The 26,724-nt window shown below is 58.2% G+C and overlaps 9 protein-coding genes across 9 annotated transcripts; 4 read left to right on the forward strand and 5 right to left on the reverse strand.

Annotated features, from left to right (window-relative positions):
• Positions 1-478: 478 nt before the first annotated feature.
• SCHCODRAFT_02639007 (uncharacterized protein) lies at positions 479-6,431 on the reverse strand. Its single transcript, XM_050346051.1, has 5 exons — positions 6,380-6,431; positions 6,282-6,325; positions 4,482-6,235; positions 1,757-4,433; positions 479-1,706 (listed from the first exon to the last, which is right to left on the reverse strand). Exons 3-5 carry the CDS (start codon positions 6,023-6,025, stop codon positions 702-704), a joined length of 5,226 nt encoding a protein of 1,741 aa, XP_050198225.1. The 5' UTR covers positions 6,026-6,235; positions 6,282-6,325; positions 6,380-6,431; the 3' UTR covers positions 479-701.
• Positions 6,432-6,873: 442 nt separating this feature from the next.
• Positions 6,874-7,583, forward strand: SCHCODRAFT_02639011 (uncharacterized protein). The gene is made up of 2 exons (XM_003028055.3): positions 6,874-7,336; positions 7,390-7,583. Exon 1 carries the CDS (start codon positions 6,879-6,881, stop codon positions 7,323-7,325), a length of 447 nt encoding a protein of 148 aa, XP_003028101.1. The 5' UTR covers positions 6,874-6,878; the 3' UTR covers positions 7,326-7,336; positions 7,390-7,583.
• A 1,158-nt stretch (positions 7,584-8,741) lies between these two features.
• SCHCODRAFT_02639014 (uncharacterized protein) lies at positions 8,742-9,634 on the forward strand. Its single transcript, XM_050346052.1, has one exon. It carries the CDS (start codon positions 9,122-9,124, stop codon positions 9,362-9,364), a length of 243 nt encoding a protein of 80 aa, XP_050198226.1. The 5' UTR covers positions 8,742-9,121; the 3' UTR covers positions 9,365-9,634.
• Positions 9,635-10,821: 1,187 nt separating this feature from the next.
• Positions 10,822-12,800, forward strand: SCHCODRAFT_02752180 (uncharacterized protein). Its single transcript, XM_003028056.3, has 3 exons — positions 10,822-12,147; positions 12,198-12,315; positions 12,366-12,800. The coding sequence occupies exons 1-3, from the start codon at positions 10,879-10,881 to the stop codon at positions 12,641-12,643; spliced, it is 1,665 nt and encodes a 554-aa protein (XP_003028102.1). The 5' UTR covers positions 10,822-10,878; the 3' UTR covers positions 12,644-12,800.
• A 38-nt stretch (positions 12,801-12,838) lies between these two features.
• SCHCODRAFT_02639020 (polysaccharide lyase family 3 protein) lies at positions 12,839-14,526 on the reverse strand. Its single transcript, XM_050346053.1, has 16 exons — positions 14,344-14,526; positions 14,158-14,258; positions 14,087-14,103; positions 14,020-14,034; positions 13,940-13,966; positions 13,836-13,877; positions 13,770-13,781; positions 13,692-13,714; positions 13,620-13,635; positions 13,548-13,564; positions 13,490-13,499; positions 13,330-13,438; positions 13,242-13,275; positions 13,066-13,184; positions 12,966-13,010; positions 12,839-12,908 (listed from the first exon to the last, which is right to left on the reverse strand). Exons 1-16 carry the CDS (start codon positions 14,443-14,445, stop codon positions 12,872-12,874), a joined length of 726 nt encoding a protein of 241 aa, XP_050198227.1. The 5' UTR covers positions 14,446-14,526; the 3' UTR covers positions 12,839-12,871.
• Positions 14,527-15,467: 941 nt separating this feature from the next.
• On the reverse strand, positions 15,468-17,373 carry SCHCODRAFT_02639024 (uncharacterized protein). Its single transcript, XM_003028353.2, has 4 exons — positions 16,777-17,373; positions 16,409-16,723; positions 16,089-16,357; positions 15,468-16,021 (listed from the first exon to the last, which is right to left on the reverse strand). The coding sequence occupies exons 1-4, from the start codon at positions 17,352-17,354 to the stop codon at positions 15,753-15,755; spliced, it is 1,431 nt and encodes a 476-aa protein (XP_003028399.1). The 5' UTR covers positions 17,355-17,373; the 3' UTR covers positions 15,468-15,752.
• Positions 17,374-18,244: 871 nt separating this feature from the next.
• On the reverse strand, positions 18,245-19,863 carry SCHCODRAFT_01104624 (kinase-like protein; the record flags this gene model as incomplete). Its single annotated transcript, XM_003028354.2, has 5 exons — positions 18,245-18,352; positions 18,404-18,620; positions 18,669-18,762; positions 18,813-18,912; positions 18,967-19,863. The coding sequence occupies 5 exons, from the start codon at positions 19,861-19,863 to the stop codon at positions 18,245-18,247; spliced, it is 1,416 nt and encodes a 471-aa protein (XP_003028400.1).
• A 2,533-nt stretch (positions 19,864-22,396) lies between these two features.
• On the reverse strand, positions 22,397-23,943 carry SCHCODRAFT_02639030 (RNA polymerase I associated factor, A49-like protein). The gene is made up of 4 exons (XM_003028355.3): positions 23,810-23,943; positions 23,583-23,760; positions 23,232-23,533; positions 22,397-23,184 (listed from the first exon to the last, which is right to left on the reverse strand). Exons 1-4 carry the CDS (start codon positions 23,922-23,924, stop codon positions 22,463-22,465), a joined length of 1,317 nt encoding a protein of 438 aa, XP_003028401.1. The 5' UTR covers positions 23,925-23,943; the 3' UTR covers positions 22,397-22,462.
• Positions 23,944-24,076: 133 nt separating this feature from the next.
• Positions 24,077-26,683, forward strand: SCHCODRAFT_01175067 (uncharacterized protein; the record flags this gene model as incomplete). Its single annotated transcript, XM_003028057.2, has 10 exons — positions 24,077-24,246; positions 24,299-24,501; positions 24,558-24,740; positions 24,794-24,850; positions 24,901-25,049; positions 25,100-25,318; positions 25,372-25,663; positions 25,718-25,862; positions 25,916-26,386; positions 26,443-26,683. The coding sequence occupies 10 exons, from the start codon at positions 24,077-24,079 to the stop codon at positions 26,681-26,683; spliced, it is 2,130 nt and encodes a 709-aa protein (XP_003028103.1).
• Positions 26,684-26,724: the final 41 nt, after the last annotated feature.

Genomic DNA, 26,724 nt, shown 5'->3' on the forward strand with positions numbered 1-26,724 from the left:
CACGGCGTTGGGATGTCCGACAATGAGATGCGGTGGCACGGGTGGATACGCATACTGCGCGCCTGGATGGGGGATACCTGGGGGAGGAAAGCCAGGGTACGGTGCCGTGGGTGAACCCGGAGAGGACGCTGTGTATATGTTGGGATAGGGGTGCGTATGATTCATGTCATGTCCGTGCTGGAGTATGAGAGTGGACGAGTTTGTATCTCGAGGTGATGAGAGTAGAAAGCAAGTGCTGTACTTGTGCTGATCACCTCGCTCACAGCCAGTCGACACTGCCTACCGACTGCGCTGCTGTTGAAGGGCACTTGCTGGATCAAGAACAAGGGCAACCGAATTCAAATTCCTCAATGAGCTCGCGCGTGCCTCAAGAGCCTCGTGGACTGCATCACTCCCACGATTAGATGTTTCCGGTTTTGGACAGCTTCTGGCCTGCAGAGCACACTGGGCTATCGGGGGATCCACAAAGCCAAAGGGATGCATAGCGGATGCATCGATTCTCAAATAAGCCCAATCAAATGCTTGACCTTGAGTGAAGTAGCTGTCGTACATAGCAAAAGCTGTGAAAGAGCGTATTTTGCTTCCTACTAGGGTGTGCTTTACAGAAATGAACAAAGATGATACAATACAAGCGATACATATAGAAACACCAGTCCCATCGAGCCATCCAGCAACCCTAATGCAATGAAAAGCCCGCGAACTCAGAATGCCGTAGTAAAGTCCCGGAACTGCTCCTCCCCCATGAGCCCGTCCGCCGGTGAGGGCTGCTCCTGCCCCGGGCCCAGAGTGCTTTTGAACATGCGGATGCGCTGCAGCCGGTTTTGCCAGTTCGTCCGCATCTCCTTGCGCTCCGTGTCATTCTTCGTCTCCTTGAACACCGACGCGAACCAGTCGGCGAGCAGACTCAGCTGTCGCACGAGGAGCGGAAGGTTCTCGGCAGAGATGAGCTTGAAGTCCCCGATGGGCGCGAATTCAGGCATTCCCGGCCCGCGCTGCACGGTCACCTTGAAGTACTCATTTTCGTGCACGTTGTTCGAAAAGGCGGCGATGCCGCCGTACGAGTGCGGCTCGATAATGATGTTGACGAACTGGAATTGGGTGGAGAGCGTGTCGAAGCGGTAGACCATGCCGGAGTCGTTCCACACGATGCGTACGTAGTCGTTGCCGATGTGCCGTTTCTTGTCGTTGCACTGAGGGTCGTGAGGCTTGTTCGGCATCATAGTAGCGGCGTGGTACAGAATCTGCCCTATGTCGTCCCACCATGCGTACGCATAGTCACCATCTTCACCCGGGTCAAGCCCTCCTGCGTAGACATCGACCTGCCCGCGCAAGTCGATGAGACGACCCAGGCCTTCGAGGAAGCGCGTGTAGGCAGGTGACCCATGAGAGTTGCGAAGGATTTCCGTCTCCTCCGTTTGACCCGGGGCGACGTACATGATTCCGACCTTGTGCGTGTCAATGACCGGCATGCGATCCAAGCTGCTGAACAGTCGCTCGATCTGCTTCTGGTCATAGGCCGGTCGAATGGTCGATGGCGTAGGATATGGCGATAGTTGCAGAGCGAAGAACGAAGGTAGGATAGCCACATCCTTTCGACGCTGCGAAGGCGCGGTCTTGCTCCAGACGTAGCCCGTTATGGGGTCTGGCGCCGGTGGCTCTTCGACACCTTCAGAGTTGCGTCGGATGATGTCGTCAACAGCATCGTCCTGGACACCCTGTCAGTCTTCATCAAAACCCAGCAGGCACGTCGACTTACATGCAACCTCTGCAGCACAGACGCCCCGCCATCGACTGGAGGTACTGGATTCTCCGCCACAGGCAGTCCCCTCTCCATCAACAATGCCGCCGGCCCCGTTATCATGTCCGGATGCACATCGCCCGGCCCAACCATCGGCGCGTTTTCGATCCGACACAAGAACTTTGTTAGCCCCGATGGCCTCCTCCCAATCACTTCCACCCAGCCTACTCTCACAAGCGTGCGCACTGTGATCACCGAGTTCCCCAACACCCACGTCCGCGAGTCCACCGCCGCCTCCTGCTGCGCCTGCTCCCCACCACTGGTCCCCGCACCCGCGTTCATCACGATATCCGAAAGCAGCGAGTGCGCAGGGCGCGGGTCCGCCGTCGCATACGTGTACCGCGCGAGCCAGTCGAAGCACACCTCCGTCGCGTCGTCGACCGCCTCGCGCCCCTCGTTCGCGAGCAGCAGCTGGCGCGTGATGTACGGCATATGCGCGCGGCGGTCGGGCAGGCGCACAGCGAGGAACCACACGTAGACGATGCGGTAGGAAAGGATGCGGACGAACTGGCTGAGCGCCCAAGACATCGTCGGCGACGCACCCTCGCGGTTGTAGTGCTGCAGGTACTGCAGCGCGACGCCGAAGACGAGCTTGTAGTCGCTCTCGGTGAAGTTGGCGTATAGCGGTGGGATGGAGCCGACGATGGCGAGGAAGCCGAGGATATGGACGGCCATGTCGGGGTTCGTCATGATCTGCGATAGCTTGGTGAGGATGGTGGTCATGTACTTGGCCATAGACTGTTGCAGGTCGAATGCGGAGAGCGAGAGAGCGTGCAGACAGCACTTGATGGTTGCAGGTTGTCGTCCATCCAAACCCGCCATGAACAGCTCAACAAGCGCGTTTCGCTGCTGCGTGTCGAAGCACCGCCGATAACTGATGAGTACGGAGAGTGTGTGATACACTAGGCCCTGCGCATCCCTTGCCTTGAGTCCCGGCTGCCACTTATCGACTCCAGAAGCAAATGTGTCGTTCATGATCTGCGCGCCCACCGCATTGAGGATCTGCGACATGAGCGCACGCGAGTTTGGCCCACAGAACATATGCTTGTTCGCCAACTGCGCTGGTAGGTGGCACAACACGTACGACAGCACCTCCCAGTCGCGCTCGCCCGTGATGATCGAAAGGATCGCTCTGAGATAGTACGATGTCGGCAGTAGCACCTGGTTCGCTGGTCCCGAGGGATCGTAGCACACTAGGCCCTCACTAGGCATGTCCGACTCCGTCACGGTGAAGGGGAGTATGTCAGATATTCGCCAGAGCATGGGTCGAGGTTTCGGAGGTGCTGATTGCTCCGACTGCGCTGGCACTCGTGAGCGACTGCGACTTGCTGTCGAGCCCGATGCTACGCTTCCGCCTCGCGCTGCTCGCGAGGTTCGTCGCCCGTCTCGCTGGATCACCCTCGACGGTCTAGGAGCCGTGGAAGAGACGCTGCGCTCGAAGATCGGCCGACACTCATCCGGCGACTCAGGCGGCGATCTGCGCTCAATGAGCGACGCCAACGTCGACTGATGCCCATCCAAGTCGAACCCGCGCTCGCAGAAGTACAGCTGGTGGTTCCGATCCGCCCGCAAGCGCATCACGAACTGCAAGATGCAGATTCGCGCGCGACGTGACTTCGCCCCGTGGCTAAGCAAGTCCACCATCTGCTTGTATACGCGCACCGCGAGGTCGAGGTGCTCTGTGACCAGCGCGTGCGGCGTGAACGCCAGCTGGCAGAATATTCGAATGAGCGCCGTCACTGCGCCCGTGACACGTGGTATGATCGCAATGGGCCGTGGTAGGGGAGCCTCTGCCGCGGGCTCGTCGGTCGATTCCTCCTGTTCTGTGCCTCGCTGCTGGACCGACTGTGATCGCGAGGCCGATCCGGAGGTGAGCGACGTCAACAGCGACATGATCCCCACCTCCCGCTCGCGCGTCGGGCTCTGGAAGTCGCTTTGCTGGCGCGACATGCTCGGTGTTGCAGTGGTCGTGCTGAAGCTCGTGGAGTGCGGGAAACTTGGTGATGGACTCTGCTCCGCAGTAGCGAGCATGACAGTCTCCTCGTCATCCGCATCTTCTCCATCGCCCTGCGTGGCGATAGCCAGCAGCACCTCGAGATATCGTTCGATCGAGGTCTCGTCGTCTTCCGCACTCTGCCCCTCGACAGTCCGAGAAACGACCTCGTCGCCCATAATGATCCACAGGGCTTCACAGTCGTCTCCCTCCGGCGTACCCTCGACGTCCGCGGAGTCCCACCGCGCGCAAAACTCCAGAATCTGATCGGCGAACGGTCGTCGGTATACTGGCATGTCGCGAATGCTATCATAGACGGCGAGAAGCGCATCCATGACGGATGCCTTCGTACGTGGACGCTGGGGACCGACAAGCGCTGCATTGGCCAGCAGGTTTTGCCAGTTCGACAGCCATTCGGGGGAGGTGGGGTACAGGTCGTGCTGGTGCAGCAACTCGGGCGGCAACTGCGCGGTCTCGTCGTCGGTGAGGTGGTCGGCAATGGAGAGCTGGATGGCCGAGAGTGACGGGTAGAGGGTAGTGCCGGGGTTCCGTCCTAAAAGTGCAGCGAGGTTGCGCAACAACTCGTTGGGAGCCATGGTGGAGTGCGATTTGGATAGTAGGAAAGGAGTGCCATCCGGGTTTCTGCAGTCGATCAGAAACACGCTTATAACCCGCAAGTATGGACCATACCTAAGATGCAGCACATAGCTCGCCAGCTTGAGCAAGCTCTGCCCCACCGTCTCCGCCTCGTCATCCTCCAGCTGCGCATCCGACGCATCCCTCGTCTCCAACTCCTGGAAGATGTCCCGGATCATCCCCGCTGCCTCCTCCAGTATCCTCTCCTTCCCCCTCCTCACCACATCTTGCTGCGCCGGGTTGCCCTCGACCCAAAATTCGACCCATCGCTCGATCGCCGGCGGCAGCACCTGCCCTAGTCTCTCCGCATCCCACCCACTGCCGGGGCCCGCAGCAAGCATGTCCTCCCGCGGCCACGCGCGCTCGAGCAGGTCCTGCTGCACCTCGATATGTCCCGGTGCACCTGAGTGCGAGTACGCCATGGAACTCTCCCTGGCTATGAGTGTCCGCGCGATGCGCGACGACAGGGCCTGCCGCACGTGCGTCCGAAGCGCGCGATATGCACCGAGGGCGGTCTGCATCGCGCGCGGGTAGTCGTCACTGGGCATGTGCTCCGCGACAACGCCGCCGTCGCTCGTCGAGATGTTGTCCTCGTCCGTCCCTGCCGTGCTGGGAGGGTACATGTACGCCGAGAGCAGTCGCATGCACGCGCGGGAGTGCGGCCCTTGCAGAAGCTGCATCACGACCGCGGAGATCTTGCCTTCGGTCGAGGGCATGCGCGCTGACGTTTGGGTAACGCTTAGACGAGGAAGCGGGCCAGAGGCAAAAGCCAGTGCTCGGAACAGCACTGGAAGTATCTCGCCTAGTTGTTTGGCGCGTAGTGTCTTGAGTTGTGAAGTCAGGTGGGCTAGATAGAGCGCAATGGCCACGTCAGGTGCTCGTCTTGACGGCTCGGTCGGCGAGGCAATGAGCGACGGCGTCGACAAGGATGATGGCGTCCGCCTGTGTGAGTACCCAAATCGTGAGGGTGACTCGGATGGCGGGGGAGGTGGAGGGGAAACAGGTGCTGGCGATGGGGCATCGGTGAACGATAGTACTGCAGCCGCGTCTACCAGGCTGGCGTAGAAATGGAGTATGCCGGTGATCTCCTGGTCCGGTATGCGTGACACGAATTGCGGTTTCTCGACAACGCGTGTAAGGAATGTCGAGAGTATGTTCAGGCTGCGTTCGCGCGTCGATACCTCTGTCTTCTCCGCGGGCACCGCGGCGTCGATGAGCCCCTCGAACGCGCCGCGGATCCACGTCTTCAGGATGGACAGCAGCTCGATCTCGATGCCCACGACCTCCGCGCCGTCCTTCGTGAGCAGGCGCAGCGCCTTGAAGCGTGGCTCCCACAGATCGACGTGCCACGCCGTCTCGCTGCACACGAAGAGCGAGAAGTAGGCGAGTCGGGTGGAGGTAGTGAGCGTCGGATCAGCGGTCTCCATGTACGAGGCGAGGATATCGAAACCTGCGGCCTGGAAGGCGACGGGGCTGCTTGGGGAGCACAGCGTGCCCACGATCGGCATGAGTGTGTCGTGGGATGGCAGGGGGGACATGGTGGTGAGCGCGCTGGCGAGCGCGCGGGCGTAGGAGAGGCTGGGCACGGCAGGGGGCATGAGGGCGTCAATGAGCTCCTGGGGGGACAGCGGGTTCGAGATCACCGGCGGGGGATGGCTCGAGGGGGACGTCGACTGGTTTGGGGAGTTGTTCTCCGGTCGACGCGGCCGCCATGCCAGGAAGGACGCCGTGTTGGAACGCGGGCGAAACCTGCTCGGGGACTCGACATCCTGGTGGTTTTGTGAGGGCATGAACCCGTAAACATCGAGCTGATTTGTGTCAGTTGCGCCAAAGTCGACGACGTAGCAGACGCACCAGCCTGGCCAAATCTTCGTGGTTTGTCGTGGGGAAGTCGTGGACTGCACGACGTCCAGTAAGTAATGCTCAGCCTGTGGTGAGTCAAGCCGACATACGGGCAGAAAGCCTTCACGTTCCCGCCGTCGTCAGAACCGGATGATGGTCAGTGGCCAGTAAATTGAATAATTGACTCAAGGTACCAGAACAGCCACGTGGTGGAGGTATTTTCTGTGAACATGTGGCTTGAGTGCGACTTTCGAGGGATAGGATTAGGAAGGAAAATTGGTCGACAAGAATGGGAAGTATGATTGGATGTCTGCACCGAGCACTGCAGAAGCAAAGAAGTGGCAGAACCGACACTACTCGATCATGATCCCACTCCTTACGGCAGGTACTTAGAACAACGGCTGTGCAGGGAGCAACACGGAAATCGCAGTATCTCAGCCTCGAGTGATGATGGTCGCTCACGCTCGGCCACCTGGATATATGAGGACAAGAAGTTCAACACTATTACTTCCAAATTCGAACAATGGCCGGCAAGTGCCGAAAGTGTGTTACGTTATACCGTCACGCAGCCCGCGCCGGAGCAGCAACTCTCTCATCCCCTTCACCACGATGCGCTGCCCAACCTACGATCCCCAGGCGGAGTGCGCGACTGGTACACCAGCCCCTCGCTTGTGCGACATGCCCGTGCCTCCACGGGCCCGCCGCATACTTGGCTTCCTTTTGAAGCCACGAGTCGCTGCGCCATTCTGCGACGAATACTGTCCGTTGCCGGATAATGCGACTGGTGTGGACGTACAGGCCCACCTCAGCTATATGAAGAGCTACATCCCCTTCCTGATGGCCGAAAAGCATGGACTGGCGAACTCAACCTCCGTCCTAGTGTATCGGGACGGTGCGCGCCTGGCCATGGCTTTCGCGCTTGTTCTGGCCGACACTAGGGCACCATACCCAGCCCAGCGTAGGCCTCCCTCGCGTGAAGTCATAGACGCCGTGGCTACTGACCTGGGGCTCGAGGGCGATGATCGTGAGCCTCGCTGGTACAAACCAGCCAGCTAAGCGCTACTCAGGTGAGTGCAGCGTTGTCCTGTCATTCTCATTTCCTTGTCGACGTCTGGTCCAGATCATGATCATAACAAGGTGCGCGAGCGGCGCTCGTTACAGCTCTCGTCCTGCTGGGTGCATAGCTCGATGTATCACATCGCTGGACCCGGCCGTATTCCCTATATAGATTGAACCCCCTTTTAGAACTGCTTGTACACGACTTATGACTGCTTTTCTTCGATGGAAGTCTCACCACAATATCTGATGTGTTTACTGAATGACTGATCTGTCGTCGGTTGACCAATGGACCGAGACGAAGGAAAGAAGTGAACAGCGCCGGGTGGTCTGACCTGTTCTGCGTGGTCATTGTGAGGATCAGGATGTGCTGAGATGCTGACCATATCTAATAGCTGTGCAGGCAACCTACAAAGGGAGATGCTGCAGCGGCACGTTTGGCATGGACGGTGCAATACCATATTGTGCCATACATTTGTGGCACTTCTCTCCATGATACGATAGCTACATTCAGAGAGCGATAATGGCTGAGTTTACCGAGCTTATCGCGAATGAGTCACATAAACTCTCAGCAGGATCTTTCACCTCTACGACGCCAAGGAAGTCAGCTCAATTATCTCTACTAGGTAAGTGGCCCCGGGGGCGGTATACGAGACCTGCCTTTTTGGGTCAAGCCAGCATGCCCCTCCCCGTCCGGCGCTTGGTCGATGCCATCAGCATTCTTTCGTCATTTTGTGACACGCAATCGCGGCCAAGCACCTCGAAGGCGGCCTTGTCGAGGTTCAGAAAGGAAGCGGAATGTGGTAGGGGTGCCGGAGAGGAAATGGGGAACGAGCCGGACTCCGTGGCGGTGGTTGAGGACAGGAAATGCGCGTCACAAGTGCAACAGATAGCCGGCACAAGACGGCGCTGCGCGCTCGTCACTGCACGTGGCACGCGTGTCGTGAGGCTGCTCAGAGAACTAAAAGCGAAAATCTGATAAACTGATGTATATGTATCCTAATCAAGCACTCAGTCACTCGTCGAGTCCACACCGGAGTTAGGCCAACGCGGCTCTGCCCTGAACACAGCGGCAGAGCCCGATAAGCTAGAGATTGAGTAGAGGTACGTGTAAAACTACAGGGAGCAGGAGGGTGGGTAAGCGCAATGTACTCGACTACGTGCTGAATACGAGAGGTCAGAAACCCGACCCGTGCCGACAGTCTGTAAGGGGACTCACCGGGAGCGCGAGAGGTCAGAAACTGCCAACCGATCTCGCGCTCGCCGGTTATATACACGATCGAGAAAAGATCGAGAAAATTGAGATTCGAGGGACTCTGTAACAAAAACCGAAAAGGGCGGACCGGGCCGCTATCCGCCGAGGGTGGCGCGCAGTTCGTGCAATGGTCGCATCGCCGACGGAAAGGGAGACTGGCCATGAATTCCGCGAGAGCGAGCAGACCGTCGGCGGGGGAAGGCCCGGAAACTGTGATCGTGAGGCGCGAATAGACTTGAGTAAACAACCGTTTAAACTCGATTAATTGATACATACTGCACGTTGTGACGCGGCAAGCGCTGAGCACATCGCGAGGTGAGAGGAGAATGGGGGTGGGGGTGGGGTAAGACGCGGTGGTGGCGGGATCTCTGCGAGAGCAGCACAGTGCGTCCTTGTCAAGCAATTGCTTGACGAGGGGTGCGGGGAAGCCCCTGCAACGGAGCGGTAAGGGCTTGATGGTGGGGGCACACAGATCGAGCGGTGCAGGCTCCGCAAAGCGTGCGCGATCGCCATCGCGCCGGCGTGCGAAGGGAGAAGTGCAATGCAGAGGGCACTGCGAGCGATTTGCTCGCGCGCGCTCGACGCTCCTGCCTTTCCGCTCCCTTGCTCGCATGCCCCTTCCCCCGTGTGTCCCCTCCTTCGCGCATCCACCTCCTTCACGAATTCCCTCCCCCCGCGCGTCCCGCCAATCGTAGAGCGCTCATCCATCCCGTCTCCCTCGCCGCGCCTGCCTCCTCTGCGCCTTATTGAGGGAGCGCGCGCTGGTTTCCGCGCGGTGCGCTAGCAGAGCCCAGCAGACGACGATCCGCGCGAGGAATGGGGATGGGGAAGCGAGGTGTGGATGGGGAAGGGGAAGGGGGAGAAGCATGCTAACGACGCAAAAAAGGAGGATGGGTCGGCACCTAAGCCATCGCCGAGTCGCCTAGGGCGCACTGCGCAACCTAGGCGAGCACCTCGCGCCCTCAGACGTGCTCTGAGAGCGAAAATGGCGGAGAGGGGGGCCTTATTCGGCCCCGCTCTTGCGCATGCTGCGCGTCCTCCCCGCCACCCTCCGATCGCCATGTATATATGTAAATTAGTAAATCTATGAGCGCGGGGCGTATGGACGCACCCATTGACCTCCTCCTCGCGCGCCGAGGCATTCATCGTATAGCCCGATGTCTGCGTTATCTTGTGCGACGCGACCGCTGAGGGTGCCGGCACTTTTTGTACTGCGAGGCACGTTTGGTGAAGGGAAAGGTGGGGGAGGGGGGAGGGGTGTTGAACGCGGTACACACCCAGCGCCTCCACGCCTCCGCCTTCACCATGTCTTGTTTCGCTTGTTTGACTGTTCCTCGGGTGCAGATCGCGCAAGATTGGTGATGATTGGCATGCAGTGTGAGGGCAGTAATAAAAGAGAAAAGGAAGAGGAGGACAGAATGAGGCGGGGAACGCGGGGGAGGCAACGAAAATGGGAGAGGGTGAGAAGGAGGATTGCAAGTCGTGATGAACCGCCGGTGACACCGGTCCGATGACCGAAGAGCGACCAGCCGTGTTCAAGACGCCGCTGTGCAGCAGTGAAGCTTTTAAAGGCCATAAAAGCTGGCTGGACCAGTCTAAGCTACTCCCGGACTCTATACAAATATTTTCGTGAATTTATATGTGCAAAGACGACGACAACTTCGCTACGAAGAGGCCATCGAGCGTTGTGGCTGTGCACTGCAAACGCGATCAACTGCGCACGTGTCTCTAGCCACTGTAGAACAACGACGCAAGCACCAAATGGCAAAATTCAACTGCATAAACACCAACTTACAGGTCTCAAGAGTACGCTCGATTTTTTTTGAACGAGATCCGGCAGAAAATGGCAAGGAAATGGGGAACGGACGAGTGCGTTCCCAATTTGGAAGGTGCCGCTTGGACGTCAGCCAGTGATGAATTTCAAGGCTTTAAGACGAGCCTGGCAAGCAGGTCTCGTAAAATCCGGACAATGACCGATGATCGATCATTGCGTCGAACGCTGCTTGGCCACCGACAACCATGTCCTTTCGGGCTTGCGCATCGGCCATATTCATTGTCTTGAAATTGCTACTTCGCTAACAAGAAGACGCGTATTTGCCACTCGCACCAGTCTGAAGCATGTCTTTGTCTCATTGCTTGGTCCAGTGACCCGGCAGGCTGATAGCGGAGACTCGCGTTCGGCCCAGTCACCACTTGCTTGATGGGTATGTCGCCGCGTGCATATAAATCAGCGACAACATACGCCTCATGATCATGTTCTTCCTCCGCAACTCTCATCAGTCTTGACCATCTTCCACTATGAGCTCGCTAGGCCCGCCCAAGTACCTCTGCAGCCGCGTCATTCGCGAACTCCGACGACATGGACTAGACCGCTACCGCATTCCCCCGAATTTCTTCTCATCGAGGCTTTACCGAGACGTGCTGGACAGTCTTGACGTTTGCAATATACCCAAAGCGAGCGCTTTGAACCGTCAGCAGTGGCGCAATGTAGTGAACGCCGCGGATAGCATGCGCGCCATCGCATACCTCATGAAAGCAGGAGAGAGCGGCTCCAAAGCGGCACCGTCGGAGGCCTGCAACCGCATCGTGTCCGACTCGCTTTCTTCTTTATGGGCTTGGTCGCAGTACCTGCATCCTTTTCTGCGTAACTGTGACGAAGATGCGCTCGAGGCTGCGACGAAGCTCTACCAGTGGCAATTCCTCGACCTCGGCAGAGGTTGGCACTACGCCGCCGTCTCTGACGTTCTCCTCGCCTTGTCGCGTTGTACCGCGCCCGACATGGAGATCTCTGCGCTGCAAGCCACGCCGGGATCAGCGTCGCTCATCTATGATCTCTGGTGGTACATGGCGCACGAGACTGGCGATGCGATGCGCGACGCAGCGCTCATGTCAACCCTGGCTCTCTTCGCCTTCGACGATCCCGACCGGCATGTCGCGAGGGCGATCGTGCTGAAAGGCGCCTTTGGAGTGGAGTCGCTCGTCCGTCGGCTATGCACGCTGCTCGACGTGAAGGTCGAGAGACCGAACTTCCGCGCGATCTTCCCGTTCGTGTACCTCCTCGCCCAATGCGCGGAGTGCGACGAGGGCGTGCGGCCGTGCATGTACCCGCTAATTCGTCGTGTCTGTCCCATGCTCCGCATCGTCGACTACTCTGCAGGGGACGCGGATGAGGCGGAGGACAACTATCTGATGCTGTACTCCGGGAACTGTCTGTATCTCCTGTCGCACCTCAGCGGCGGGCTGCGCGGCACGCGAGATATCATCCGCCTGGTGCGGCAGGGTCTACTACAGGCCATGTTCAGGTATCTGAACCACTTCTCTGACCCTGTGCGGGAATTGAGCGTCAACGCCGATATTATGGAACGCATCATTTCGCCCGCGATCTTCGTCCCCTCGGTGGCGACCGCCGTGAACGGTGTATTTCAACGCTATGGCCTGTTCCTTGACCCTAGGAAGAGGGATTTCGATCCTTGGAACGAGATGCGCGTATCGCTGCACAAGATGTTGGAATTCAAAGAGACATACAAGGCAGAAAAGAAGACGATGCAATTTTGCCACAATAGACCTGTGCGTACCATCACCTTGCGAACCATAAGAATTCATCTGACGACATTCAGTGTGATAGTGTGGGCCACGGCAAGTTCAAGCGATGTTCGTGTGGCTGGGCCTTTTACTGCTCCAAGCCTTGTCAGGCTTCGGACTGGCCACACCATAGGACGGTTTGTCAGACCAAGGGTAAGTCCTGCGACCATTCCTGTCTCTTTCTGATTGCTCACAGTCCATAGTTCAAGATCCTAATGCGTCTTCCTTCCGAATCGGTCGTCCCTCCGATATTCGCTTTCTTCAATTCTACGCGTACCGTCTCCTTGCAACCCGCGACGACTTTTCGTCAGAGGGCGCGAGATCCTTCGAGGTCAATCTCACATCGGAGTACACAGAGCCAGTGATCACCGTCCTATCGGACTCGAACGCGGCGGAGGAGCGAACGGTCTCTGTCATCGTCGGCACCAGGACGGCGAAGACTAGCTTGGTGTTTCCGCTTCCTGCGGCCCGTTTCCAATAGCTAAGTTCATCAGGATGATTTGATCGCGCATGCAAGGAGACGATGCGTGCGCGATCCAGATTGAACATCATCGCCCATAGACTCGAAAACTCACGCCGTCCACAGTGGGAATCAAATCCGTCCATAGATATTCCATACTCAGTAAGCCTACAATGATGAGAAATCGATAGCCTTGAAATCGAGTGATCAGACGCGAGTACATCAAGATCCAAGCCAGGTTTGACCCTCTCAGCCAGAGCAGTACCCAACAACCTCGGGCTCGCATCTGTTGACGAAGGGCGTTAGCCGACATTCAAGCCTATCGTTACGACAGAGAGCTCACCCGCCAGCGCAGCCATCATAGAGCGTGCAGGGGTGCGACGTGTCGCTGGGAAAGGTGTCAGTAGGAGAGGTATCGCATGTGAGGAAGGCCCATGACGCACTAGCACGCATCGATAATAGTTGCAGTGTCGCCGTAATTGTAGTTTATGCCCGCGAGCGTGCCGCCGTCCACGGCCTCAACGCCCTCGATGTACACATTACGCTTGCATTGCTTGGAGCACTGATGAGGCTGCGTCAGCCACCCGGCGATGGGTTCCAGGATAACACTTCGACGTACGTTGCCGCACGAGCGATAGAGCTTGCCGTAGTCCCTGTAAAGTGGTCACTATGTGGTAAAGTTCGCGCGATGAGGAAGTAGCACGCACTCGACGTAGAAGTTGATGATGTTGACAGTCCCGCACCCGTTGTGCTGCACGACCTTGTCCTCGGCGTGGTACGCGCCGCCGCCGATAATGTTAGAGTATGAGCCGGCGGCTGAAAATTTGTTATTTCATACAGAAAGTCTCCCCCCTAGGTCGGACTGACCATCGTTCTTCTGCAAGGCAAGTTAGTACAAAGCAACTTCGCTGTCTCTAGCACTTACGATAGATATGGCGTCCTCTGAACGTGCATGATCGTGTCAGTAGAGAAGTTTCGCAGCCGCGAAAACTCGTACCGCAGACATCTTCGAACTGTTTGATAGAAAATAATCAGCCAATCGTCGAAGAACGTGTTCCATAACGCTTACCCAAACGAATCTGAGGTCACAGTCTTATTGGAGGGAACGGTCAGCGGAGCGAAGCGCTCGTAAGCACAGTGCACTCACGCCCGTCACAGTCTTCATGCATGATGCGTCAGCTTCACAGTATGAAGTAGGAGACGAGCAACTCACGGACGCCTTCAGCCTGATTTGCGCCGATGATCACGTTCTGGACTGCACGAGCGAATTAGCGCCGCGGTTCGTGCTTTGAGAACAAGATAATCGCCGTTACTCACGCGTAGCACCCTCGTGAAGGTAGAAGACTGGATAGCGCGTTCAGACAAGAATTAATGCGTATGGCCATCAAAACACTCGCCCGCGTCCTCCCAGTCTGGAAAGAATAATTAGCACAAGTCAGCGCTAAATCAACATCGCAAACATACCACCCTCGCTCTGCTCACTACCGCCATCGTCAGCGCTCCCTAACTCACATACCGCGATAAAGATCCCTCACTTGCAAGCCCCCGAACCGCGATCGTACTTCGCCCAACCGCCATCGTAGGTCTGTCCCGCGGCAATCTCGATGACCTTGCTGTTCGAGATCTGGCTAGTGGGCTGCGGGAGGTGAGCTCAATGTCAGCGCTCAGTCCTTCCGCGTCGTCGATGGGCACCGCGAATAAGGGATGAAGAAGCAACATACCACCGGCACACCGCCCTCGTACGCGTTGCAGCGCTTCACGTTGACGCTCGCCGCGTGCGCGCCGCCAGCCAGAATAAGCGCGGAGAGGAGGAAGATGGACATCGTCGAAGCCGAGAGTTGTTAGCTGAAAATCGGTAGGGCTCGTTCTCGAAGTCGAGTCCTATGGATCTGTTGCCTCGCCACCCATCTTATATACTGTCGCAGAGCATCGTCAGGGCTATCAGACTCATCGAAGAAAAAGCTCGAGCGGCAGCGGCGGACCCGTGCGCCTGAACCTCGGTTGAGCGGCCTCGAGGGGCACTGGGCCATCGCGACGGCGTGGTCGGAGAGGCTTCGAGATAGGTGGACGAGAATAAGCTCTGAGTTTCTGGGTCAAGAGTTAGCAAGGCCTCGCAGGAGAGGCATCGGGACGTACGACTTATCACACTGGGCCCGTACGATTATTTCGTCGCAATACTCAAACTGAGTCGCAAATCCTGCTCACCCTCTAGACATCACCTGACTCTTCAGGCACAAGACTCACACCTCGAAAACTCTCTGAGTCTCTCTGCACAAAATAGACGCACCGGACCCGCGCGGGCCGCGCCTATAGACGCGTCAAATAGGCACGCACTCACCGTGAGGGGATGTCACCACGGATCATCGTGAGCAGGACAAAAGGGCTCATGTGTCTCCAGCGTACTTGCCTACGAACACCCGGTGCGTACTTTGTGAATGCCCGCAAGGTGAATCGTCCCTGGCGAAAGACACTCCGTCCCTGATGAGTGGAGAGGTGAGCTTGACAGAGAAGAGTCTGTAACCCTCCCCTCGACACCCAGAAGCCTCATCCTCGGAAAAGCAGGCTCGGTCCACGCGCTGATTATGAAGAAGGCCTTCCTTGCGGCCGCCGTTGTATTCGTTCGAGGCACCGCGCATTATGGGCGTACAGGAATATCAGAAGAGGCGAGAAAGAAAGGCTTGGCATCGCATGGTCGCCGAATCACAAGATGGAAGTAAGAAGCAAGGTTAAGTTGACGGATGTTTGTGGAATGTCTGTTTGTTTGGCCCTATGGCTCTCGGCTTCGGCAACTTCCGTTGTTTGTTCTTCGTCACATCCGGTCACACCCATCCTCCTCTCCCGCCATCATGCCGCTTTACGCTGTCCCGCCTTTCGCTGACCGTCCGTCAGTAAAGAAGCACACCAAAACAACACCTGCACGGTGCAACAAATTTTCTGGCATATGCTAGGCGCCATTACAAAGCACTATAATACAGGTTACACTAAGTAGGTTACTTTCGCTCGTGTGTAGATGCTCGTCGTTCGTTCGTGAGTGCAGCAGTCCATTCGGCCGGGCCAGGTCGGGGAATCCAAGCATCCCTCGAAGCAGCAATACAGCAGCCATCATCTCCAGAGACACGCCGTCACCCGCTTACAGCTCCGTCTTCGCCTTCGCCTTCGCAGACGCCGATGACGCGCTCGCCTTCGCCCGCACGCTCGCTGACGCGGCATCCGCCTTCCCCTTCACTGTCGTCGCGTCCGCCTCCGCCCTTGCCTTTGCCGCATTGCCCTGCACAACCTCGACCACGCGCGCGAGGCCGTCCTCGGCACTTCCGACCGCGCCATTCACAATGCTGCGGACTTTCTCCCAGAGCGCGTCCGAGCGCGTCTTGCCCTGCACATAGCGGATGCGCGTCTCTTCTGCGGGCGTCAGTTCAATACGATGTCTGGTACGCCCACGAAGCATGGGCAAGGAATTACAACTCACGCAAAAGGCTCGTCCGGTCCATGCCACGGATTTTCGTGTCGTCGACGCCGTGCTCGCGGAGGTAGGCGCGCAGGCGCGCGTCGGGCCAGGTGAGATAGGACGCGGCGGTCGTCGTGATGTCATTGTACTTGGAGCTGATGAGGTTGACAAGCTCCTCGCGCTTCTTCTGCTCGTCGCTCTTCAGGTATCCGTGCTCGATGAGGTAGCTGCGGAGGTCGCTGTCGCTCCATGAGGACCAGACCGTATCCTGTGCCGTCGCGTAGTTGTCCCTGGACAGACGGTGAGCATGCGAAAGTTGGTGTATGAGAGCATATACTCACTGGACCATCTTGAGCAGCTTGTCGCGCGAGGCCTGCGCGTCCGACTTAATGACGCCGTGCGAGATGAGCCAGTTCTTCAGCTCGCTGTCGGACCAAGTCGAGTACACGTTATCCTTCGTGTCATAATAGTAGAGTTGCATCTTGTCCGCCAGCTCCTGACGGCTGGGGATGGAGTCGGTGGATGGGAGGATGCGGTGCGTTGTGAGCCATTCGTGGATGTAGGAGTCCGTCCACGCCTCCCAGATTGGGTTCGTGACCTTCGCGTATGCATCGCGCATCATGCCGAGGAGCTCATCGCGGCGCTTTTGCTCGTTGCTGTGGAGGACGCGTCAGTAATGCAACCTTGAGGCGGTGAGTCCAAAACACACCTCTTCATGTACCCATTCTCAACAAGATACGCCTTCAGCCGGGTGTCATCCCAGGTGGAGTAGACGTAGTCCTTCGTGTCGTCCACGGCGCGCGCCACGTCGTTGGTCGCCTGCGCCGCGAATGACGCGACCGACGCGCTCGCGTCATAACCGGCCGAAGACGCCTGCGACGCGTACGAGGACGCGGCATTCGTATACGACTGGTAGCGCTGCTTCGCGAGCAGGACGAGCTTCTCCCGCGGGCCCTTCGGCTCCGCGACGCCCTGCTCGGCCAGCCACTCGCGCAGCCGCGACTCGTCCCACGTGTCGAACGTCGAGTCGCGCACGTTGGCGAACGCCTGCTGCGCCGAGTTGTACTGGTCGTACGTCCACGCCTGCGCGCCGTGCCAGTTGGCCTTCACGCGCTCCCGGAGCTCGGCCTCAGTGAGGGTGCCGGTAGGCAGTGCAACGTTGTTTTCCTCGAGGTACTGCTTCAGCTGCTTCGTCGACCATTTGTTGTATTCGGGCTCTTCCGACGACCACCAGGAGGCGGACGCCGTTGTCGCGAGCGCTACTAGGAAGACTGATGAGAAGCGCATGGTGGGAGGGAGGAAAGGTGAATGAATTTTTCGAACACGACGCGCGCGTATATAAGGCGGGGGTGCGCGGGTGATGTCATTGCTGACGACCCGCCTGAGCATATACTGGGGCCTGCTCAGTGGCGACGCGCACGCCTACGCTCCTTATGACGTTCACCATAGCTCTTTCGCCTCCCGGATCCCTGTCAAAGTCCTGTGACTTGTGTTGAACTTTCGGTGGCGCAGAAAAGAGGAAAACATTCACTGACATCAATACTTGCCTAATTTGGATTTGCTTTTGTCGTGACATGTCACAGTTCGTATTGATGTTGAGCACTCCAAGCAAGCTCCAAGTCCTGCGTCTGCTCTGCGCAGGTGCGCACACATACACGTCTATCGTCAAGCCAAGCATTCTCCGGACTAGCTTGCCTGAATCCAAATCCATGACATTGAAAGCCCGCAGGCGTCGGGGGAGTAAGGGAAGGGTCCATGAAGCAAGGGTGCGTAGATGATAGTAAGTAGTGAAATGCGATAGCATATGCACGGCGTAAGTAAATAGAGCACAGATAAGATGAAGCGGGATATATGGGACATGGGGAATATAGTGGACGTGACAAAGGGGAGGGGGCCGTGGCGAGGAACCGGGACCAGGGACCGGCCATAGTGAGGGGAAGAGGACGTAGTGAGAGGACGGGCGTATGAGACATGGCGAGAGAGTATGGGACGTGGGTAGAGTATGAGACGTGGTGCAGTGGGATATATGGAACGTGAGTGCGAGGGGAATATATCGACATGGTGCGGGGTATACGGCAAAGCAAGTATACGGGGCACGGAGGTTCGTACGCCTGGCACAAGGCGTGTACACCCAGGCGAAAAGAAGCACGACTGGGCGAAGAGCTGCACGCGCCAGGCTATGAGTCTTCGCCCATCTCCTCTTGTATTCGCCGCTCGATGGCCATACACTGGGATAGCAATTGCACGATGACGGCGCGCCCGCAGGCATTGGTGGTGAAGGCAGACTGCAAAGCGAGATCAGTAGACGTTCACTTGACCATGAGCCATATACGCACCTTCATCAACGCCGCCGCATTCGGTCGCACCGCCGCAGGCTCCGAGCACAATCTCAAGAACTCGTGGAAGGCAGGGGAGAACAGCTCAGGCTGTCGCACGGCTGGCCAGCGCTCCGTGAAGACCTGCGTTTCCGCGAACGGCGGCTCCGCCTGCGCTGTCTCCCATACCGTCGCGCCTAGCGACCAGATGTCTGCTTTCAGGGGGTCGTAGGGGCCGCTGAGGATGCGTTAGGTGGACGATAGTCACTCGAGGTGAACGACTTACACTCGCATCTCTGGCGCCTGCCAGTAGACGACGCCCACAACTTCTGAGCTCAAAGGTGCTTCTCGCGTGACCTTGACGGATTGCGAGAAGTCGGCTATCCAAAAGTCAGCAACACTACGAGGAGCACGCAGGACTGCGACTCACTTATCCTGACTACACCAGAGTTGTTGATCAGCAGGTTGTCCGACCGAACGTCGCGGTGCGCAATTCCCTGCTTGTGCAGATAGTCCAACCCAAGCAGGATCTGCAAAACATCGATCAGCCCCTCCCCATGAAGAACGAACCAGACCCCACTCACATCCCCCGCAAACCGCGCAATCATCCTCTCCTGCAACATCAGCCCCTCATTGACCAGCTCGATCACATCCGCCAGACTCCTCTCCATCAAATCCATCCGTATCCACAGCATATCCTCCACCACATCCACATACACCGCTTCCATCCCCAGTATGTTCTCGTGCGCCAGCCCACGCATCAGCCGCAGCTCGTGCTGCAGGTCGAGCAGCTTCTGCGACCCGTGCGGCGTGACCGCGACCTGCTTGATCGCGACGAGCGTGCGCTGCCCGGCGGCGCGGTCGTGCGCGTCGCGCGCGGCGACGGAGGCGGGCAGCCGGAGCTTGCCGACGAAGGACTCGACGAGGTGCGCGGCGAAGACGGAGCCGGACTCGCCCTCGGCGATCTCCTGGAGGTCGACGTAGGCGGCGCGCGGGTCGACAGGCCCGTCGATAAAGTCGGCGAAGGGCGCGACGGCGTCGGCGAGCCAGCCATGCACTCGCGGCGTGGGTGGTAGGGGTGCCTCAGCCTGTGGTGCCTCTTGTGCAGTCGGTGGCGTCGGAGAATCGCTCACGACGATCTTGGGCTTTGGGACGACCTCGACTGCACCCGAGCTCCCACTATCCCGATTTGACGAGAAGGTGCTCGCAGTTGGGGACGGGAGATACGCTTGCTTGCGCGCGTCTGCCGGGTTCAAGTAGTACACCTGCGCATCCCCGTCCAAATCCGTCACCGGCGTCGGGTAGTCCGCCGAGCTCGACGAGGAGCTCCCGTCATCACTGCTCCCAAACGTCGAGCCCGCGGGCGAGTTGCGCGCCGGCGGCGACGGCTGCGGCGACGGCAGGTCTCCCGGCGACTTGCTCAACAGCAGAGGACTTGGCGCAAGCTTCGTCGTCTGCCCGTCAATCACGTTCGCCTGCATGCGGCGCGCGACGGAGGCTTGGGTGATCGTTGTCGGTAGTGCGTGCGCCATGATCGTGCTCGTCGATATTGTCGACGCGACGCTCTGGCTCGAGAAGCGATTCTCGCGGTCGCCAGCGCTGAGAAGCGAGTCGTCTTCGTCCAGGCTGTCTTCCCGTTCCGCGACGACCTTCCCGTCCGGTCCTATACGGTACGCGCTCGCCCTGTTTCGCGGCGGAGACAAAGAGGCGCGCGAGTCTGGGGCATGAGCCGACTGTAACGGCGCTGGTGTAGGAGGCTCTGCCATCGTCGACTCCCTCCCGTTCATCTGACTCCACAGGATTGTGGCACGATGATCCTCCCAATCGCCCGAGAACGTCCGCGGCTCCTCCTCTTCTTGCACTTTCGACAGACGACTGCGAGACGTTTTCCGTTGTACTGTATGCGCCGCAGCATCGCCGTCAGACGCTGGCGGGTCATTTGACGGCGAAGGATTGCGGTCGGTTGACGCAGGTTGTGTGGTCGGCGCTGAAGGCGGTAACGAAGACGACGAATAAGTCGCAGACGTGGGTGTTGGGCCAGACGTAGCGCTCAGAGGGCTCCCGGTATCCGGTATTGACGACAGTAAAGACTGCGACCAGGATGATAGGTCGTCCCCAAGTCCTAACCCTAGCCCAAGCCCGAACCCTCCAAAGTTATCCTCATGTATACTCAAGCGCGGCGGCGCGGCTGAGAAGCGTTTTGAGCGGCGCTTCGCTGAGCGTGCCGAGTCTGTGCTAGGGCGACTGTCCAGAAGCGTGGGTTGCCGAGGCTTAGCCGCAGGACTGCCTGTTGGCGTCAACGACTGCGACTCGTCTTCCGTTGGACTGCTGCCATTCGTCGATGAGGAGGCCAGTAATGATGGGTCCTTCACATCCGTAGGGAAGTGCTCAGCAGAAGGAGTATACGAAGGCGGTGGCGATCCTGTAGGCGATGGCGGTGATGCATTCGCGACACGGAAGGTTGACCTCTGCCTCGGAGGCGTATGTGGTCTTGATACATAACTTCCCGCCTGCGATCCCGGCGGAGATGGTGGTGGTGCCCGCGAAGGTTTCATAGGACTACTTTCGTTGATGTAGATCCTAGGAGCTCCATTTGGTGCACTCTGACCCGTCCCAGTCGACTCCGCGGAGTACGACTCGGCCGACATGGACATCGCATACGAAGAAGAGGACGGCTGGTGCGAGTGACTCGAGCTTGTAGGCGCATATCCTGGACGTGGCCGGTGTGGCGAATCATGAGGACCGGGTAATGATGCGACAGAAGAATCCGGGGAAGCCACCAGAGCGGGCGCAACGATCGGACGTGACTGCGCACTCGTGATGGAAGACTGGGAATACTGCCGTGGCAAAGTGGTGGAGCGTGGGCCGATAGGAGATGGGGAATCGGTGCGAGGGATGTTGAGGGAGGGTGAGTAGGCGCGGTCTGAGGTGATACTGTTCAGGCTGGCTTGCTGCTGCTGACTGGCGAGCCGCTTCTGGTTGATGACTGCAATCTCTTCGGGAGAAAAGCCTCGATTTTGCAGTTCGGCCAGCCACGAAGGCGGCAGTTGGCTCATCCTGTGATACGCGTCAATTACTGGCACCACAACTCGAGCCTGGGCCGTACCCCTCGTCAACATGTAGGTTGTGCTGGAGGATGTCAATACCATGCTGCTTGTCAGCAAGCATAATCCACGCACCTGGAAGTTCCACGGCAACGATATCCCGTCATCGGACTCCTGATGCATCGAGTGCATGTCGTCCGCGGTCGATGTCGCGCTCCTGATCGACGGCGAACGCGGCGTGCGGCGCCCGAACCGGAAGAAGCTGCCCGCCTTGCTCGTGTGCGACCCCGTCTCCGGGTTGTACGACATCGCGGACGCGGCTGACGTCGACACGAGCGACACCGCGGACCCGTTGCTGTGAAGCGGCTTGCGTGCGAACGGCGCGTTCGGGTAAATCGAGTCCATGGGCGTCCCCGGCTGCGACGTCGGCGAGAGGGACATCATGGACCGGTTCTGCATGTAGTACGGGTCCTTCGGGGGCGGGGGAGGCGGCCGCGCGCCGTCCTTGCTCTTTGGCTCCTTGCTCGATCCGAACTTGAAGACCTTGAGCGTCGAGAAGCGCGAGCTCTTCGACCCGATCGAGCCGGAGGGGTTGGTGCAGTTGGGGCTGGACATTCTGATGGGTGTTCAGGAGACAGAGACGTAAGGAGCGCGCCGCGGGGCGATCCCCGGCCAGCGCAGAAGAGCGTCGGTGTCAAGCTATATTGGCGTCGGGCTAGGTTGCGATGTCGTGTGCCGCCGCGGGTAATAATGATAGTGCCGCAGAGCAGTAAAGGAGTGTCTGTACGCGCGTCGTCGACGACGGCGACGATGAGGAGACGACCGTTAAGTACAAAAGCGCACGCGCCCGCCTTCTTTTCCTTTTTGGGAGATTCGCAGCTCAATCCTTGCCACGTGATAGCCCTCAGAATCCGTCCCCACTGCAGTTTTGCGTTCCACCGCGATAAACGGTAGCGAGAATGAGACTTCACGGAGACTTGGGAAGCAAAGGACTGGATGGAGGCATACATATAACTGAACGAACGTAACACTATATTTATCCACGCCCAGCCTTCCGAGTTTTTGGTTTTGGGAACTCGACCGGCGCTGACAGAACCGCCCGCTTCTTGTCGTCGGCGACGCCCAGGCGCGCGCGGTCCCGCTCCGTCATCTTCCCAATCTTGCATCCCATCGTCTTGAAAAGACCATTGACCTGCGCCTGCGCCATCTGCAGGTCTGTCGCAAGCTGCGCGCTGTCTGTGGCGCAGTTGTCCACGCGCAGACACAAAGCGAACATGTGCGTGAGCAACTTCGTCTGCATTGCACTCGTTGCCTGCAGCTTGGGGTCCCCAGGACCTGCGTCCCGCGCGCTCTCCGTGAACCGCGCCGCGAGCCCATCCACAACCACCGCGGGCACGCCCGGCATCTTGGTGTGCAGCTCCTCCTTCGCCACGCCGCGCCCTGAGAGCAGCCGGCGGAAGGCCATCATCGCGGACACGTAGAACACGATCTTGAGCACGCGCCGCCGCGCCTTGCTCGACAGCTCCTTGTCCTCGAACGCGCGCCGCAGGTGGTGCTGCAGCCACTCGGAGCGCCACGCGGGGAGCAGCGCGCGCCGCTCTGCGAAGCCCGCCGCCTGCTCGAACGCGCTCACCGACAGCGCCTTCCACTCGGGCTCCGGGATGACGCCGTGTAGCGGGTACACGTCCATCGGGTCGTCCGTCGCGGCGTCGTACGGCGGCACCAGCCGGTTCGCGTCCGCGGCCTCCTTTGCCTCTTCTGCGAGGGAATGAGCATGATCAAGCATGCGAAGTCGTCGGACGTACCCTTTGTGAGCAAGTTTTCGGCCCCCTTGTCGATGCCCTCCATGACATGACCCATCACGCCCTCCATCGCGCCGACGTCGACTTTATTGCGCTCCTGCGCGCGGATCGCGGCCTTGGCCTTCTTCGTGCCAAACGTCTCGCCTAGGTTGTTGCGAGCTTCACGGAAGGCGCGCGCAGTGGGTGCGGGGGCAGGGGGAATAGACTTAAGTGCCTTGACGGTGTGGCTCAGGATTTGCGGAGTGAGGGGAGTTGGGTATACGGTTAGTGATGATGTCCTGGGATTGTGGATGGCGACGAGGTATCTGGAGTATATATGAGCTTGGGAATGTTAGAGTGGGCATAGTGGCGCACCTGCATCCTGCCTCCGACGCCTTTTCTGTCTCCTCCATGTTCGTAGTGAACTCGACCTTGTCCGTCTCCCCTCCGATGAAAAGGCGATCGGCGTCGTCCCCCTTCGACACCTTCGGCTTCTTCACATTCCATGATCTGAATGGGGTCGATCCGGGGGGTATGAGGGATGGGAAGCAGGCTACACCGTGTCAGAGAGAGTTATCTGGAACGAGGGAATGCGAGCGTACCGAGTGTTGGCCCAATGGTGCTGGCGTCTGCGGCTGGCTGAGATATGTTGATGTTCAGGGTCTCGCCTGTGGATTCTGCTCGCTTGCGCTTCTTGGTATGCGTAGCAAAAGACATCTTCGACTCTCCGAGTCCTCGAACTTTGTCAAGAACCGTCAAGATCGAGCCGAGTTTGGAGATTCGCCACGTGCAAGTACACGTGACAGCACAAATTAGGCGCCCGCCGGGAATGGTTTACTTTCTTCCAACTTCAAGTCATCTCATTTTTCATGGCCTCTGAACAAGCACCACCTGGAGAGGGTTCTACCTCTGAGCGCGCACCGACGTCTGGGCTTGTGATGAGGACATGGTTTGGGACCGATTCGTCGACAACGCAACCCCAGGTTCAGCATCACAACCCGCGCTCAGCTGCCAGAGCAGCAGCTGTGCAGAAGAAGAAGTTTGTAGCTGCTACCTGAGCTCTAGTACAAGCTGACCAGATTGTGGCTTAGACCACAACTAGAAACTGCTCAGAATACAAATACGTACCGTGTCATCCACCCGTCAAGTACGATAGGGAACACCCAGTCGCAGGCGATGGCGCCACCGCCGATCCCGTCTCATGCACCTTATCTTCCTGCTCGTCGGATGGACCATCGTGAAGTGCAAGTCCCGCGCGTCACTGGAAAACGTGCTACGGATACTCGCGACAGAGGTGAGGGCATTCCTGTATTCACATTTCTCGCGCATCACCGTGCTGATTGCGTAAAGATGCCGAATCCTCCACGGCGTCTGCGTCTACATCGCAACAAAGCGGCCAGGTCTCTCTGAACGCGAGCACAAGCGCGGGACATATAGGCAGTAGACCTGGTGGTTCATACACACAAGTGACGCATGAGCAACCAAATCAGCAGCCTATTGCTACAGATCTGCGGCTTTCTCAGCGTCTCCGCCGTAAGTTTTTCAGTCCAGCGCTCGTAGTGATTGCTCATGGGTGCATGTCTCAGTCGATCCCCTTGCATCATCAGGTCGACTTCGCCCTGCATCGTGGACATCGTCAAGCTGTGAGTGGCCTATTACAAAGTGTCAAATGGAGGATCTCACGCACCCAAAGCGCAATGTTCGTCACAGTCTGCCGCCCGTTTGCCAGAAATCGTGCCCACAGAGGGTTTCCCCGAGGATGATATGGACATCGACGGCCTTGAAAGTATATCCATGCAAGGAACCGGCACAGGCAAATATCATGGTGGAAAAGGAACAACTGTGCGTACACCCCAATGATGTCGCCAATGACGCGTCTGACATGGACCCAGGGCCAAGGGACGACTAACGCAAAGGAAGTCAACATGCACGCGGAAAATGGCTTCAACGCTGGCTGGCGGCGCTTCGGCCCTGTTGGCAGGGACATTGCGGACTATGTCTCGCACTATCCATCCACACCGAAAATCGACTGGCCGTCTGAGCTGACGACAATCGCGCCCTTCCTCCCGGACGAACGCTTCGCAGACGAAGTGAGGAACAAGCTGCAAAGGGTCAGTCAACGACGACACCGCGCCTCCCTGTGGCATATCTAATTCGTATGCAGCACCAGAATTATCTCGAGAACGCGACGAAGAAGTTTCGCAGTTCAAGGGAGCGTCCGGACCTATGTATGCATGTGCCGTACAAGGATGCGCGCGACGCCATGAGGCAAATACGGGAGTGCATGAAGAAGGGTATCCCTCTTGCCTTCGATGACTTCCCGGACTCCGTCCTTTTTGCTTCTACGCGGAGCAGTGCCGCTGATGGTGACCCCTTCATGGACCCCATTCGATGGAGCCAAGATTACAACAAAGGCAACATAGGCGCGTGTCTGCCCACGCCGCGCACATTCAGAGGTAAGGCTGTGATGATATTCCAGGAAGCGAACGCTATTGACATGATATACGCAGACTCAGCATTGCGAGAGGCTAGAAACTCGCGTCCGGTCGTCACCGCCACTCTCTCAGACTTCAAGGAGTGGCTGAAGTCGCCGTGCATCATACGCGGTATCTCGGACGTGCCGTGCGGGCTGCGGCAAGCAGACGATATCACAGAGTGAATCGCACGTACTTACTCGGGATGGCCAAAGTCAACTGACAACCGCTCAGCCGCATCTCGGACAATGTCGTCCAGAATCGCCAAGACAGGTTCGGAAAAGGCTATCGCGGGCATCGCATTATCGTCCACAGCATGATGAGCAACGATTGGTTCGATGTATCCACGGCCGGTTTCTTAACGTTCGGTCACATCGACTATAGCGGCGTGGCTAGAACCGTTCATGTGCGCGGCAGTGGGATGCAACAGATCATCATCTTCTCCTCCCGAGCACTGCCAATCGCGCCTTCGGACGCCTCGCGAGAGGAACGCAAAGAACTTCAGAAGCAGCTACTCACCGGTATTACCGAGCTGGCCCAGGCGGCAAACAACAGCAATCTCGAAACGCGCGCAGAGGCGCGGGCTCGCAAAGGCAAGGCAGCGGAAACGGGCTCCAAGGACGGAGATGTCCCGTCGACAAGTTCGATTGCAAATCCAGACAAGATAGACGGATGCATCCTCGAGCTTCGGCCAGGGATGAAATTGTAAGTCATATATAGGCGTGCGGGCATGTGTGATGGCTGATATTCCTTTTCACTAGGTACCAGCCCTCGGGAACAGTGTTCGCTACCTATACTCCTGTTCCCACCGCGACCGCCGGGAAACGTTTCTTTACCTATGGCGACCTCCACCGTGTCGAGCTATTTCGCAGGGTCCAGTATTCGAAGGATGGACGAAAGAGGAATGAGCACAACTGCGGCGTGCAGCTCACGCTGATGGCGATGGCCGCCGGCCTTCCATCGCGAACCGCGAACAAAGAAGGCAAGCTCACCCATCTTTGAACATCGCAGTGACCTGACGCTACTTCTCAGTATTCTTGAGA

The sequence above is a fragment of the Schizophyllum commune genome (assembly GCF_000143185.2).
Source record: "Schizophyllum commune H4-8 unplaced genomic scaffold SCHCOscaffold_11, whole genome shotgun sequence".
Lineage (NCBI taxonomy): Eukaryota > Fungi > Basidiomycota > Agaricomycetes > Agaricales > Schizophyllaceae > Schizophyllum > Schizophyllum commune.